Source organism: Chrysemys picta, chromosome 1 (genome assembly GCF_011386835.1).
Source record: "Chrysemys picta bellii isolate R12L10 chromosome 1, ASM1138683v2, whole genome shotgun sequence".
Classification (NCBI taxonomy): Eukaryota; Metazoa; Chordata; order Testudines; family Emydidae; genus Chrysemys; species Chrysemys picta.
This window is the reverse complement of record NC_088791.1, coordinates 73,291,134-73,307,457: the sequence shown is the minus strand read 5'-3', so window position 1 is coordinate 73,307,457 and position 16,324 is coordinate 73,291,134. Positions and strand designations below refer to the sequence as shown.

At 36.5% G+C, this 16,324-nt stretch overlaps 1 protein-coding gene across 16 annotated transcripts in view; it reads left to right on the top strand.

Annotated features, from left to right (window-relative positions):
- Window positions 1-16,324, top strand: part of PPP1R12A (protein phosphatase 1 regulatory subunit 12A) — a 207,838-nt gene that overhangs the window by 127,261 nt on the left and 64,253 nt on the right. For all 16 annotated transcript variants that reach the window (XR_010591071.1, XR_010591073.1, XR_010591076.1 and 13 more), the window contains 4 exons: window positions 8,166-8,240; window positions 8,649-8,737; window positions 8,886-9,043; window positions 13,791-13,918. Coding sequence is in view for 11 of the 16 variants with exons in the window: in XM_005308497.5 (XP_005308554.2) it covers window positions 8,166-8,240; window positions 8,649-8,737; window positions 8,886-9,043; window positions 13,791-13,918 (450 nt within the window). In the remaining 5 variants the exon portion in view is untranslated. The remainder of the gene's footprint in view (window positions 1-8,165; window positions 8,241-8,648; window positions 8,738-8,885; window positions 9,044-13,790; window positions 13,919-16,324) is intronic.

The window sequence follows — 16,324 nt, the reverse complement described above, 5'->3', positions numbered from 1 at the left end:
GCCCATATATTTTGCTATTTTTCTTTGAAAATTAAATTTGAAATAAAACTAGTGAGAACTTATGCTGTGGTAGAATTTTTCTGAATGTTTAGGGTTAAATAAAATAAGGCCTTTCAATTTTTGATTTCTAATGTTACTCAGTTTCTTACTTCCGGGACATTTTCTTAACTTTTTTGGCTCATCATAACTCGGTAGCTTTGCTTGAACCCCAGATTGGGTTTAATATGTTTCACCTAGGTGAATGCTGGTGTCTTTGAATGCAGGATGGCAAAATTAACTATTAAAAGCAATTTCTTCTTGTATTATGTGCACTAAAGTGTTAACACTGTCTGCTGCTTTTGTGTACTTGGAAAACATAGCAGACAGCTTTGGGCTTACTAAATGATATATCAATGTGTAGCTTCATGTTTTCTTGCTGCAGGGTCTCAGCTCTTCCCTGGGGCAGAGCTTAAGAGCTGTGGACTTCCTTAACTCTGCAGCGGACCTGCTTACCCCAAAATCCAAACATTCCTATGATGTTTATAAGCTTCACAAGGACTGAAATTGTTTTTGCAGGCCAATAGGGGCTGAGGCTCTGGTAGCTTCCCTTGTTTCACCTGGACCCTGAACCACTTCCACTCTTCAGTGCCTGTAGTGCATGTGAATTTTCTTGCACACCTTTTAAGGTGTATGGGGATTCATTCACTAAGCCCTTCTTAAATGTTTATTTAAAAAAAAAAAAAAGTTTTTAGGTGTAAAAACTTAAACTGGAAATAAGTTTGTAAATATCGATCATTGATATAATGAGGAAACCACTTAAGGTTAATATTGTAATTTATCTTGAAAATCAAACATTATGCCTAAAAGTTTAGGTTAGACTTAGAGAGTCAAAACATTAAAAAAAGGTGAACTTGTCTTTTAAACAACTTTCTGGTCCTGTATTAATGCACACAGAACCACTGAAAACCAGAAGATAACACTGTACTCAGACAACATATTTCAGTTGCATCAGAAAGTGATTTAACTGAGCTCTATTAATCTTTGTTCTTAAATCTGCCCTGAAACTTAGTTCATTTACCAAGTGGGTCCTTAGACTTTTTTGTGGCCTGGAGGTGCAGGTGGTGGTGATGGTGGTATTCTGGAGAACTGCCCCAGAGAAAACTTGGATATCTTCAGTCAAACTGAGGCAAGAAAGGACAGAGGAGAGGCAGACAAGAGAAGCTGAGCAGTGGTGGCTGGAGACCTGTGCAGCTGAGATATTCCATCTGTAACTTTGCAAAATACCCAATCAGTGGCTTGGCTTTCAGAGATGCTGAGTACCCACAACTCAATTGAAATTAATCTGAGTTGTGGGTGCTGAGCAGCTCCTGAGAACCAAGACACTTTTATTTAGGTGCCTAGCTGTGTGTGGATTGAAGGCATTTCAACAAATACTTTTATTACAAAGTCATTTTACCTAAGGAAAATAAACCTATATCAATAGCTCTTGAAAATAAAACATTTACTTAGGTGTTTTACATTAGGCAGACAGGCTTGAAAACATTGGCCTTACTGTGCATATAAATGTACATAAGTTTTCCATTATCGCTAAAATATTCTATTTGTAGAGTACGATAAGTGTAGAGCCCACAGATGATGGTTCCAGGTGAGGGAGTGCTTTTATCTTTGAAGTGGTCAAGCAAATTGTGACCCAGATCAACCTGTTATCTCTCAACACACTCCTGATGGAATAGCTTTGTGTAAGAACTTCCATAGAGATTTTCACAAATACTGTAGTCTTGTTACTTATGGGCACTTGTCAAGCTTTAAATTTCCTTCACAGAACAGATGAGTCAATCAAATGTAGTTGAATTTGATCTAAGCTTTATCAGGATCCTGTGAAAAAAGAGTTTGCAGATAGTATGAACAGGTTTTCCCCCCCCCCTCAAAATCTCTGACCTGTTTTTAAGATGATTCTTGAAGTTGTCTCGTTTCATTCAGTATCGGGAGTCACTTTTTTCCCCCTCCTTGGACACTTCTTTTTAAAAGGTGGAGGTCTTTTCTTTGAAGTTTTCCATATAGAGGCTTGTGGCTGCAGGTTGAGACGATACCCTACGTTTCTTACACGCGTGCACACGCACACCTTTAAATCCACGTGGTATGCTGAACATTTTTGAGAATCTGAAATTATTTGTCAGCTGCTGAAATGAGTAAGCTGCAGAATGAACTCTCACAAACTTCCCTAGTCAGCCTCTACTGAATATACTAGATAATCTGTTTAGATGCACTCCCCTTTCCCTTCTCGTTGGAGCCACCCAGAATCCATTCTTGCCATTACAGAGCAGCTGGGGGACATGGATTGTACACACAAACTAATAGGTCTTCTGCATCTTTAAAGTTTGATATTTAGCTATGCTGGATATTTTTGCTAAAATGATCAGCAAGAAGTGTGTTTACAGTTCTAATATATAAATGGTTCAGTTTCAGAGTTATTGAGATAAATGAGGCAGTTTACACCTCTGAAAGTGACTATTTCAGGCTTTTTGTCTATAAACTGGCGCTGCTTGGAGGCTGCAGGCGCACACTCAAAAGATTCCACAGAAAATGAAAGACCATAACTGGGTTGTAGGAAGCATAGGGGACCACATGTTGCCTGGCTTACCATTGTGCAGAACACATCTAAGCTGAATCAACGAGAGAGAACCTTTTCCAGTCCTGGGTTTGCTTAAAATAGCCGTTGCAATGTAAGTGGGTGCATGGTTGTCTTTATTTGGCTATCAGTCTGATTGAAACAATAAAGACAAGTATGAACTCCTCTCCTTTATCTTAACAGCTTCAGATTTAACAGCTCATTATGATCATTTTTAAATGCCAACACTGCTGATTTTTTTTCATTGCTGATTTTTGTACCAAAACATAATTTGGGTCATTTGTCCAGTACAAACAGGATGTGTTTACGCCAAGCAAGGAGGAAACAGTTGGCCAGACAATGTTTGCTTGAAGGACTTAGTCATTGTCCTTATCCTTGCCACACTTAAGTGCATGTGCAACTATACTGTTTTTGACATAGTTTTGCTGTATCTGCCCAGCTTGCTGTGATTTCTACCAGTGCATCTGGGACTTCATGTAGTTTCACAGCACTGTTGTTGGAAACGGGCCTTTGGTTCCAAATAAAAGCTTCCAAATATAAATCACTGTATAATGGGACTAATAGAGTAGGACAGTGTGTATTAGTGCCTTTCAGCTGTTCCTGTGGGCTGGAGAAAGGGAATTGTTGAAGTCACCACCAGTTTAGCCAGATCTGAAGATGGAATCTCATGCATTGCAACTACCTGATGCAACCAATAGTTGCAATGACTGTTTTGTGTGGATTCAAGATGATGGCATTCCAACCAACCAACAGATTTACTTAGTGAAGACAGGCTTAAATCTGCATATTTGTCTATTTGTTTATTCATAATTTGTTTGTATGAATGCATATTCTATAGGAATCAGACTGTGAGTTTTAAAACTGAATATATTTAAATATTCTCTTGGTTGGGGCGGACAACCAAACAATTTATTATTTCTGATCTTTAAAAACTAATGTGAAAAAAGAATACAGGGCTATCAGCTAATAAGTGTTGGTTGCCTGTGGTGTGCTTTGTAGGTGATTTATAGGGCATATGGTTTTTTTTTATAAAACTTCTTCCAGCAAAATGGATAAATGCGATAAATGTGCAACACAATAAAATCTGGTTTCAGAGTACCAGCCGTGTTAGTCTGTATCCACAAAAAGAACAGGAGTACTTGTGGCACCTTGGAGACTAACAAATTTATTTGAGCATAAGCTTTCGTGGGCTACAGCCCACTTCATTGGATGCATAGAATGGAACACACAGAAGATATTTATACATACAGAAAACATGAAAAGGTGGGAGTAGCCATACCAACTGTAAGAGGCCAGTCAATTGAGATGAGCTATCATCAGCAGGAAAGAGGGGAAAAAAACCTTTGAAGTGATAATCAAGATGACCCATAGAAGGTGTGAGGATATTTTAACGTGGGGAAATAGATTCAATTAGTGTAATGACCCAACCATTCCCAGTCTCTGTTCAAACCTAAGTTAATTGTATCTAATTTGCATATTAATTCAAGTTCAGCAGTCTCTCTTTGGAGTCTGTTTTTGAATAAATAATAAACAAAATCTGCTATTGACAAATGCAAAGTAATGGGTTCTAAATGGACTATATCAAAGAAAGAAAGACCTGGAATGAAATCCAGGACACCTTGAATGACAAAACTCACATTAACTTCAGTGGGGGCAGGATTTCACCCCATGCTTAATAATGGACAGCTCAGTAAAGACCTGTACTCCAGTGCACAGCAGTGTCAGAAAAGCAAACAAAATATTAACATGTATACAGAATGAGATGGAGAACAAAGAAAATACTGCTATTATATAAATCAGTGGTATGCCCTCATGTGGAATATTGTATTCAGTTCTGGTTATCTCTTTTCAAAAAGGAGTTAGCAGTTCAAAGATGGGTGATAAGAATGGTTCGATTTTTGGTTAGATGGTGGTTTTTCCGTGTAGAGACTGGGACTCTCTAATCTTAGGAGAATAACAACTGGAGATACATTGTAAACGTACCTGAAATAACGATAATATTAAGAAGATAAGGATACTGCTAGTCTTCTCTTTTTCTCATAATTCAAGAACAAGGCACTCAATGAAACTGAACAGGATCAAATTTAAAACTGAAACTGTTTCCTGTTATGAATGTACAATTAGCCTGTGAACACTGTCACCTGATATTTGGGGTAACAATATTAAAAAAATGATTTGATGCCTCTGGATAAGACTATCCAGAGTTATAACAACAAATATTAAAAAGGATAATTTTGGAAGAGCGAACAATCTCCAGGCCTCAGAGGATATGACAGCCTCTAACTGTTGAGGTTTAGATAGAAATTTTCTCTAGGGGCAGATTATCCCTACTTCAGTGGTTCTCGCATTTTCTCTGAAGTAGCTGGTACTGGTCACTGTCAAAGGCAGGATACTGGATTAGGTGGAACAGTGGTCTGATCCAGTATGGCAGTTTCTCTGTTACATGTCTGTGTTCAGTTTACAAGTCAAAACATCCTTTTTTCCTGCAATGTACGCTGCAAGTTCAGACTTTATTATTTCTTCTTTATAAATGATCAGTGTTGTGCCAGCTAAATTAATATGCTCCACAGCACCTGAACAGCTCTCCTACCTTTCAGATATTTGCATAAATTGGTCCTTATTGTAAAAAAAGATTGTTGAGGCACAAGGAGGAATGAATCTCTCTCTCTCCCTGCCGCCACCTCCACCCTCTTAGCTGTGTTGGTTCTTCAAGGCTAACTGGAATGAAAAGCAGTAGTAAAAGCTTTCTTTAGTCATTAAAGTTATGTGATTTTTGAATACATATAGGGAACAGATTTGTTGAGTCAGAAATGGTTATTTATTTATAGTCTAAGGTGACCAGATAGCAAGGGTGAAAAATTGGGATGGGATGGGGGGTAATTGGCACCTATATAAGACAAAGCCCCAACTATCAGGACTGTCCTTATAAAATTGGGACATCTCGTCACCCTATCATAGTCACTTCATAGAGAAGAAACTTTAAAATAAAGTTAACAAAGCTTTTGATTTGAAGGGAAGTTAGTTGTGTATATTTAAAATATCAGAACTCCACTCCTAGCAAATCGGATTTTAGGACCTTTTTGTTGCACCAGGTAGACAAGTGGGTGGGCAAAAAGAAACCTCCTTCAGTTTTTGAATCCACTGTAATCAGTGACAGCAGTGGCCTGTTTTAGATCTTAGCAGTTAGCACTGGCTAGTTCAGCTTTGTTTATTTGATATAGTAGTTTTCAACATAAAATTGCATACAACATTGCTATGAGGTAGGTAAGTATTACTACCACTATTTTACAGCTGGCAAAATTGAAACAGAGTAGTTAGGAACTACTAAAGTCACAGTAGGTAGGGAGAAACTCTAATAGTAATGAATGTTTTGGTTTTAGGTTAGAGGGGGGAAATGGGTTTTCATTTGAAAAAATAGCTGCTGCAAAATCAGAATAATAGTTAAATCCAGTTTCCTCAACTACTACTATTCATACTGGGACAACTGTTTATTTCACTATAGGATGGCAGGATCGTGAACTGTTCACAATATTAAATAGTCTGTGTTACATCTAAAAGACTATAGCTCTGCAGCTACGTAGAGCATAAGCAGAGCTGGCTTTGATTGACTTGCAGCACATTACTGTTACAGAGAATGTCTTCCTAAAGAACGAGCTTTTGGCATTCTGGAAATTTGTACCAGAGAGGCTCCTGGCAGAGCTGATCAAGGCATCATTACTATGTTTGGTCAATTTCTCTCTGGAAAAATTCCTTTTCTGCAGTGAACAACTACTGACCGACAGGTGTTAATTTTAACTGTTTTTTTAGACTAGATGAGTCAGAACATGTCTCAGTTTGAAATACAGATTATCTGGAGAGAAAAAATGCTTCATAGATCTTGTATTTTTATTAAAATTGCTTATTACCTAACCATTTAAAAATGATTCACTTGATGTAAATATTACCTTGAGCTATGCCCTTAATAAAAAGAAGGTGCCCCTGCAAGGTTATATACAGTGACTAAGGGTGTGTCTTACAATCTAATGACATGCCTTGATGGTTGTGAAGCATGAAACTAAAAGAGCATCATTAATCCATAATACCCTTAAAGTATATTACTGTAGTTTGAAAACCATTAATTCAAAAGGACAACATCAGATATGAGAGAACATTTAATATTAAGAAATTTAGGTAAGGTTATTTTTACCAAAATCCCCCTTATCGGTTAATATTAAAGACTTACAGTAACTATTTTAAGAAAAATTATTCATTTTAAAGTAAAAGGAGCGTTTTAGATTATGAACAACAGAAAAAAAAATCCTTTCCCTCTCAGCATCTTTTCAGCCAGCCTTGGGGAAGATTGGGGAAACAGTTGACCAAATACAATAAAATAAAGTAACCTGATAATTCAAATAACATTGTTAATAGTATTACATAAAAAATACATTAAAGAATGTTAAGGTTGCAAAGTCAAGCACTCAAAAGTTAGGAAACATCAGAATGAAGGATACCAGGAGCTATTGTAGGGAAATTCTCAGCCCCGTGGCCCTGGACAGAAAACCTGCTCATTAGACAGAATCTTCAGAGAATTTAGCTGCCAAATTCTAAAAATTGTCTACTCAGCATATGTGAATTGAGTTTTTCAGAGGCTCAGAGCTTGGCCAAATTTGGGTGAATTTTTATGGGGACAGCAAACAGCACATGCCTGAAACCCAGTGATCCCCATGTCAAATGTCAAATCCTTGTTCCAAAGCATTTATGCACTAGTTTCTCATTTAAACAGTTTGCAAGAAACTTGTTAACATCGCTAAACATGTTTTCCCTTAATCTTGTTTGAAGAAATAGCTGAGCAGTTAAATGCTGAAATTCTTCAAAAGTATTCAGCTTATGATAAACACAGTAAATTTCAGTCGAAATGGTTAAAGATGGTAAACTCATAGGCAACTGAAAACTGTTTCTAATAAGGGAAAGTGTCAGACAACCTTAATTATAGGCAATGTTACCTGCACTGCTTTTATCTGTTTACATGGTGCAAGTTAATTTTTTTAACTTTGTTCTGATCCATGGACCTGTGAGAAATAGAAAGTTGCAGATGTCTCCAGCTAAATGAAATTGGCATCCATTTCCCATATATCACTGATCTAAGCTGATCATCCTACTCACCCCCAACCTTTTCTGAGCACCATATAACAAGCAGCTATTAGGATGACTCTCTTAGCTGTTTAAAACCCATTGAGGCTCAGAGTAAGATAAGTGTCTTTCAAACACTTTTTTTTTTAAAGCTGGGTTCATGGCATTATGGAATTTAAAATTCTACTACAATAAAATCTTTTTTTCCCCATGGAGAAATGCTTTTCTGAGCATGTATATTTTCCTGCTCATTTCAGCTTCAGGTAGAAGTGGATTTGCAAAATTCTGTTGAATCACTGCTAGACAGGTGGAATGCTACCAATTTTGTGATGACATCTAGCTCATACTTACGGTTGTGTGTCTTATTACATGCTCATGTGACTAGTTATCTATTTTTTAAATCCTTCTTTATAATTATGATGTATTACATTTTTCCCTTCCACACCAGGGTCAGACAGCGTTTGATGTAGCAGATGAAGATATTCTAGGATATTTAGAAGAATTACAAAAGAAGCAAAATCTGGTAGGCTTTTTAGAGATCTCTCTCTCTCTCTCTAAGTATTATGGTGCATGTGTGTTTATATGCAAGCTATAACTAATTCAGATTAGTATATGGAATTAACCTTCGGGTTTGACGTGAGGTGCTTAACTGTCCTTCTGTGCCACTCTTCCTTGTTCTGTTTGGTCAGTGAAGTTGATCTGAAAATCTTCAAAGGAAAAGTGATGTTTTTTAGGCAAAGCTTTCACTGTATTTAACTACCCAAGGCAAATGCTATATACAGTTATTTGGCATATGCTTGTTTGGGGGTGTTAAGTTATATGTGTTGTAAATATTCTGCAGAAGACGGTATCTTTTAAAAATATTTTTTTTAAATATGTGCAATTTATACCATACTATCATTTTAATTGCATCATTTTATATCTCTTTAAGCTTCATAGTGAAAAACGGGAAAAGAAATCTCCCTTAATTGAATCTACAGCCAACATGGATAATAATCAGTCACAAAAGCCATTTAAAAAGTAAGTAAATCATTAAGATGTTCCTGGTGAGGAAAATAACTTCACAAACTTACACAAATACTAAGTACTTGTTTGGCTGGTTGGTTTTACTGAAGTTAAGATTAGATATTCTATATTTTTTATTTGAAATTAATGTTTTTGGTTCCAGTAAAGAAACTTTGATTATTGAGCAAGAAAAGAATGCATCTAGTATTGAGTCTCTGGAGCAAGAGAAAGCAGATGAGGAAGAAGAGGGAAAGAAGGATGAATCCAGTTGTTCAAGTGAAGAGGATGAGGAAGAAGACTCAGAATCTGAAGCTGAAACAGGTAAATAATTTTGGAGAGGTATCTTTGGTTTAGGATGTTGCTTCAGTTAAACTCATTATACTGGGCTTATATGATGAGAATTAATCATTGTAGCTTCTTGATTCCACTTTTCATTTCATTTACTGATGGCCACTTTCTAGTTTCAATAAATATTTTAATAGTTTTTAAACAAGTTTAAATCCCCATTTATAAACACAAAATGTAATTCATATGAAGACTTTTGCAATGAGCTATATTCTTGTATTTATGGCAGTGATTGGAATTGAAACTCTTAATTCAGTAATTTGATTAGCTATTTATAATCAGTATTTTTAATCAGATAATCAGAGAATAATACAAGGTAGCAGAGACTTCAAATAACATACCTAAAAAGGATTTGGAACAGGGAGGAGACAAAGGAAAAGATAGAAATAAGACCTCTATGGGTAGAGTTCTTTGCTCACCAGCCTAATGCCTTACATCATGGAGCATTGGAAAAGAAAACAGCCTCATGTGTTCTGTCATCTTGAAACAGACTGGCAAATGCAGTGGATAATTCTGGCTCAGATATTGACAAATTAGAGAGACCTGTGTTTCCGATTAATTATTATATACTGGAATAAATGTGGTTTAAAAAGTATTATTTTTGGTAGTAGCTCAACATCTGCTTCTCATGCAACTTCAGCTCAAGATTAATAGTACCTCAAAAGAGCTTAGATTCATTTGTAGAGAAACTGGCACTATAGCAGTCTTGTTTAAAAATCTAAGTTGGATGCCATTGTTCAGACTTCTCTGTGCACTCCTAGATTTGGAGAAAATGTTCAGCATTTTGTGCACATGTGTGTGTATGTTGTGTACATGTACACAGGGCTGTAACAATATTTAAAAGAGTCTAACACACTATATTTGTGTGGTAATCAGGGGGCGGATTGGGGGGAATTGGGAGGTACAGTGTTTTCTAGCATCTTCTTCCTAAACCCAGTCCATCCCAAATGTCTATCAAAATTTGCCACCTCTTCTCATGCTCCCACCACATTGCATAGTAGGTCTTATCTCCTTACAACTTTCCTCTCCTGTGTCTCTGTCTAGGTATGTTGATAGTTGGAAAAACAATGCTGCTGTTGCCTGTTTGGATAACTGCCTACCCATCTGCATGTGGCTGCTCTAGGGACTGCCCCTTGAGTTGGGGAGAGGAGAAGTTGGTTAGTCTATGTGGGTGATCAAACAATTTCAGAGGAGTTACCAGCTGCTTTCCCAACTGCCCCTTTCCCCCTGCAGGCAGATCAAATGAGGAGCTTTTCTCTGTCACCAAACAGAAGCAGTGGTACTTAAATTACCACCTGGGCCTCCACGTATATCTGGGACTGGGTCTTATGCTTGCATGTGGTGTTAGGTGAATGTGTAAATACATTGCTTAAACTTGTGTTCTGTGTGATTGTAAAATATGCTAGGCAGTGATAGACCGCTATTACTAATATAGCAATGTTTTTAATATGTAAAACAACCGAGAAATGTACGTACGTTATATTCTAAAGAACAAATGCCTAATGGAAAAGAAATCACATAGTATTTGGAAAGAAATTTGCAGAGGGTTAAATTATTTTGTACCTAATTTAGAGGCATGCATCAAAATATCTAGAGAAATGCTTAATATATAGTTTCACTACTTAGTTTTTTATTTTTACACTATTACCATTTTAACCCTAATTTTCAAGAATACTGTAGATTATATAAATTGAAAGATTGGATTCATTTAATAAATTTTCATTGGAACCAAAAAAACTTGAAAAACAGTAAAGCAGAACTTTAGCTTTCCTTACTCTCCTTTCTGGTTTGATTTGCCACTTCATGAACTGGGTCTCTGGTGAACTACAAAAGGCCCATAATAAGCATCCATATGAGAGAAACTGTCTGCATTTTTTAGGCTTCCCCTTACCCTCTCTGGTTCTCATACAGGGTTCCCCTGATTACCCTCAGAAAGATCCTCTTTCTTTTTTAAAGACACTTTATATAGCTCTCTTCTCTGTCAAGTTGCTGTTTTGCATCAGGCCTTTGCTACCTCACCTTTGAAAATTCTGTTAGAAGATTGTGACAGTTTATCAGATTGACATTCCTACAGTGAAGAAGAAAATTCTTCCAAATCAGACAGTATATTTGGATCAGTTTAATGTTTCTAAGTTGTTTTGTCATAATCTTGTTAAATCTTTGTTAAAACTATTAGCATTATAGTGCAATGATACTCATATACAGTCAATAAAACTCTCTTGGACATAGTGACTTGAACATTTTTAAATAATTAAAATATCCTTGTCAGCCATCTCTGCTCATCTTAAAATATTCTGCCTTCATATAGTTCATCCACCTGAGCTACATTTCAGCACTGGACCAATAAAAATGCGATAAATATTTTCCATAAATGAAATTGTGGGATGGGGTAAGCTCCAGAACTAAATTCTCACTAGATTTTCATAGTTCTTAGATTTTAATTAGACCATCGTCTCCTATAAATGTTTAATGCTATACTGCAAAATCACTCTTAGACTTAGAGAGTCAAACATCACTTTGGTATTCCTGCATCCCTCATCTAGAGAGGTTGAGGTTTGTTAAACTTAAGTCACCTTTGATACATCATGCAGTGGTGCCTCAGTCACTGCGCTAGCTGTAATGTTTCCTGAACTCCATGACTTTTCTAACTGTGTTCTTTTGATTACTAGTAGATGGTTTTGTGCCAGGAAAATTTGACTGTGACACAAGAATTAATTTTCATGTAAACTTTGGACTTTCTTTAATATAAACAAGGCTTTTATCATACTTTATTTGGCAAGCAAGAGAAGTTAGGCTTTTCCCTGAAGAGCTGCATCTCTAAATTTCAGCTGCACTTTCCCTTTTTTCCCATTATTCCTCTTAATGTAGCTTTACCGTGAAAAATCTCAGAAATTTGATGATTCCAATTGGATAATGTAAAGCGCTTTTCCACACAAATGTAGTGTTGCAAACTCCTGTGACTTTTATTACAAGTAATGTGATAGTTGGTGTGTTTTCATAAAACCTCAGCTCCCGGAGGCTATGGATTATGTGAGAATCTCCCCCCCCCCCTTTTTTTTTTTTTAAGATAAGTTTCTATCCGTAAGGGCTGGGGGTGTAGAAAAGCTTAAATATGTGAACTCATCCTCTGAAGGCTAACCAACCAGAAAGTAAATAAAAACCTAATGTTTATTCATTTTTTAAGTTTCATGATTTTTGGGGTAGCTTGACTCCTGATTTTTGAATTTAGTATGTATACTAACTCATATAATTAATGTATAGTTTTATTTGCTGGCCTGCCATTCCCTCAGATCATTTCAAAAGTTGTCATGTTGCTCTATCTTTTCCTTCCCATCTCGCACCTCTTCCCACATACTTGAATTCTTATGCTGCTACTTCTTTTCTTCCACATTAGATTCAAGACTGTACTCCTCACTTATAAATCTCTTTAACTACTGCACCTATATCTGTCTTCATACTTCTGTCAGTTCACATGGACAATCCACATTTCTAGTCTAATTTATCTTTTTGTCAAGTGAATACAGAGTTTTTGCCTTTTTATGTTTTCCCTGTGTGTGCAAGGAGCTTTTTATGAAATACACACCATATCACATACACCAAGACCCCTCCAACCTGTAGATGTGCTCACTTTACCAGTTAAAATGTGTTTTTACTAAGTACCAGGCTTGCAAATTTGACCTGAAGCCAAGCCAGGTACTTTGCCACATGCTTCACCAGCAATAAAGATTCTGCAATTGCACCTCAAACTAATAATTTTATTCACTGATTAATTGCTCTCCCAGGTCTGTGTTGGCTCTTCGGTGCTTATATAAGTTAAAAGTAGTTTAAACTTAGTGAATAACATATATGACTGAATTTGTATGGGGAGCAGATTGTTGGAGTAAGGAGGTGCCAATTATTTAATTAGTTACTTTTCACAGCAGAACCACACATTAATATCTTTCCATTGTGTTTTATGCTGTACTGTATTATACCTGTTTTGTCTTTAGACTATGACCTCTTCAAAGCAAGGACCTGTTTTACTGTAGTGCAATGTACATTCATTGCACTTTGTAAATAGTCTTGTATTATCTTTGAAAACTCCGAATCAGTTTTGGATCCGAATCTGTGTTTATTTGCTGAATTGCAGTATATTACTCAGTACAAGATACTTAACCACATGTGTAATTTTAAGCACAAGGTGTCCCAATGGGACTAATTAGAGGCTTAAAGTTAAACACATAGATGAGTACGTTGCTGAATTGAGGCCTTTGTTAATAAAGAGAGAGAAGAATGTTGTAATTTAGGAAAAAACAGTTACAATCCTTCCGAAGGCAAGCAGTCCAGACCTAACAAGGATTACGTTATCCACACTGTCCAAAACTAAGTAGGCTGATTTTTTTTTTTCCTTCATGCATCTGAGAACTTAACTTTTTTGAGGGGCATCAGCAAATGACTAGGGTCTGAAGCTGCAACCCTTAAGAGCATGTAATTCTGACTAATGTGAATGGGAATGCTGTATGCCTAATGACTATGGGGAAAGGTCTTGTTGTTTTTGACCAAGAGACAATTAAAATGGGTGGGGGCAGGAGTAAATGTTGAAGACTAGAAAATGGCATGACTAACAGTATATTACTTGGGAAGGCTTAACTAGGGTTTTAAGCTATTCTGAAGAAATGTGATTTCTATAAAATATGAAATCAAGAAATTTACAAATGACATATCTTAAATGTTTTATTTGCAGACAAAACCAAACCTTTGCCATCTGTAACTAATAATACAAATAACATCAGTGCACAACCAGCTTCTGTAGCTGTGACAGCATCTTCCATAACCACTGGTCAAGTGACACCTACATCACCCATTAAGAAGGTAAAACAAAACAAAATTTCTTTATGTATGTGTTTCTAGATAGAATTTATTCTAAAACAATAGAACACTAAGTACTATGTGTTGAGTCCAGTGTAAAAATGTGAATTGGCTTGACCGAATGAGTTTTAGATTATACACCAAGAATATTGAAGTATTCTATATTCTTCTTTAGAATATTTGCTTTCAACTTTTATAAAACGTACGGCTTTAAGTATTTTCAAAATTGAGTTTCATCATGTTTTACTAAGACTTCTACATGTATGTTACATACCTGAAGGATAGTAGTTGTTTAACAAAAAAAATTGTCCAAGAAAAAGCACCTCTGTTAAAAAATCTTTTATTTATAAACCCACTCTACTTTTTATGGAGAGTGGGGGGACTTGTTCTATTTAAATCTAAACAAAGCAGATTGTAAACAAGAACCTCAAGAATGTAACTTAACATACTGTATACACCTCTACCCCGATATAACGCTGTCCTCGGGAGCCAAAAAAATCGTACCGCATTATAGGTGAAACCGCGTTATATCGAACTTGCTTCAATCTGCCAGAATGCGCTGCCCCACTCCCCCTTTCCGCTCCCTCCCCCCCTGGAGCGCTGCTTTACCGCGTTTTATCCGAATTCGTGTTATATCGGGTCGCATTATATTGGGGTAGAGGTGTATATAGTTGTGTAGAAAAGGAAGTACTTGTGTTCCTGAACACTTGGACTCTTCTGAAACACAGGAAATGACAAGTAGCAATTTTAATAAAAAACTAACACATGATCACAAACCAATAGAGGACAGGAATTTTAAACTGATGTTCTATATATGTAATCTAATTGAAAACACTTTTTCAAATAATGTAACTTATTGTTTAATGTATATACATATTGGGACCATATGTGTTCATTGTTGATAGATCCAGGGTGTTGCGTGTTGGAATCAATTAAGCTACTCATAAACCTGGATAGATGGGTAGAATGGAAATTGTGTTTGAAATTGACTTTTTGTTTTAGACATACAAGCTGCATTTTTAGACTTGTTGGAGGAGGGACTTGAGAGAAGAAATCTGCTCAGGTCCTCTGTCATGCAGCTTTCAGTCTCCTGTCAGTACTGCTCTATAGTTGAGGGAGGACTCCCATGTAGTATTTTTTTTAATCTTAACGACTGATCTGTGCTTGGTTCTTCAGCTTCTCCTGTGTTTTCTATACCAGTTCCACAGTGTTCATCAGTTCTAAAGTCATGCAGCTGAAGTGAAAGCCTCAAAATATCTCTGCTGCTTCTGCCTCCTCTTTGTGCAAATCTGAGGTTGCAAATATCAGACAAGTACAGAAGAATTTGAAATAAAATGAAGGATATTTCTTTTTCTAGTCACAATGTTTTGAAATGGTGAAGCAGCTTTTTAAATAACTACATTTTCAATCTTGGCCAGTCTTGGTTATGTTTATCACCAAACCCCACCAGTTACAAAAATAACAGATTTATAAAGCAGAAAGGATGTGTTGAACATTTGAACTCTGGGAGTTCTGTGAAAATGGCTCAAGCAGTAGAGGAGACCTCTCATAAACTTTTAAAATATAATGTGATGGCCCACAAAGGACCCAAACCTTTCCCTGCTCTCTCAGAACTTGTGTAAAATTATATTTGCAGCAATATGAGCTGGTCAGAACTTTGTCCTCCAATACATATGTGTATATGTGGTTCCCTCTCATTGGTCCTTTGGGAGTGATAGACATGAGAAGTGAATGTTATTTATTCATTAATTTTAAAAACAAGTACAGGTAAGAACTCTGCATTGAAATGGTAGGGATATGACTTTCAACATTTTATTTTAAAAGTTTTTCTTATTTTTTTTAAATGTCTATTGAAACAAGGATTGAGAATCCCATCTCTCCCTGGGGCCCTGTCCTGGTAGGAGAATACACAGCAGCACTAACTTGGGGAATTTTCTGTTTTAAATTCTTAAGTGAATTTTAAACAAAATAGAACATTCCAAGGTGTTCATTTGTCAGTCTACAATCATGTTTCTGTATTATACATCAACAGGCTACCCTGGCCAGCTATTTGCTTAATTCGCTTTGCATATATGGAAGTAATATGTAAGAGTGTTGTAACTTACCTGAAATCCTGTATTAGATTTACCAGAGCAAGATTGTCTTAAACATCAATAGTTAGGTACCGGTAATTTTAGCATAAATGCTACGTTTCTTGTGCAGCTGAGGATGGCATCTAGCGTTAGCATTAGTAGTTCGAGAGCATGTTCAGTGTGCCAGACATTTTCCAGACAGAAAAGAATGTACTGCTCTTGCCACAAGGAGCTCACAGTATAAAGACAGGCATATAACAAGATAGATGTTAGAGGGGAAGGAGTAATACCTATTGGTAGAGTGGCCATGACTTGGTCACAGCTAGCAAAAAGGTTA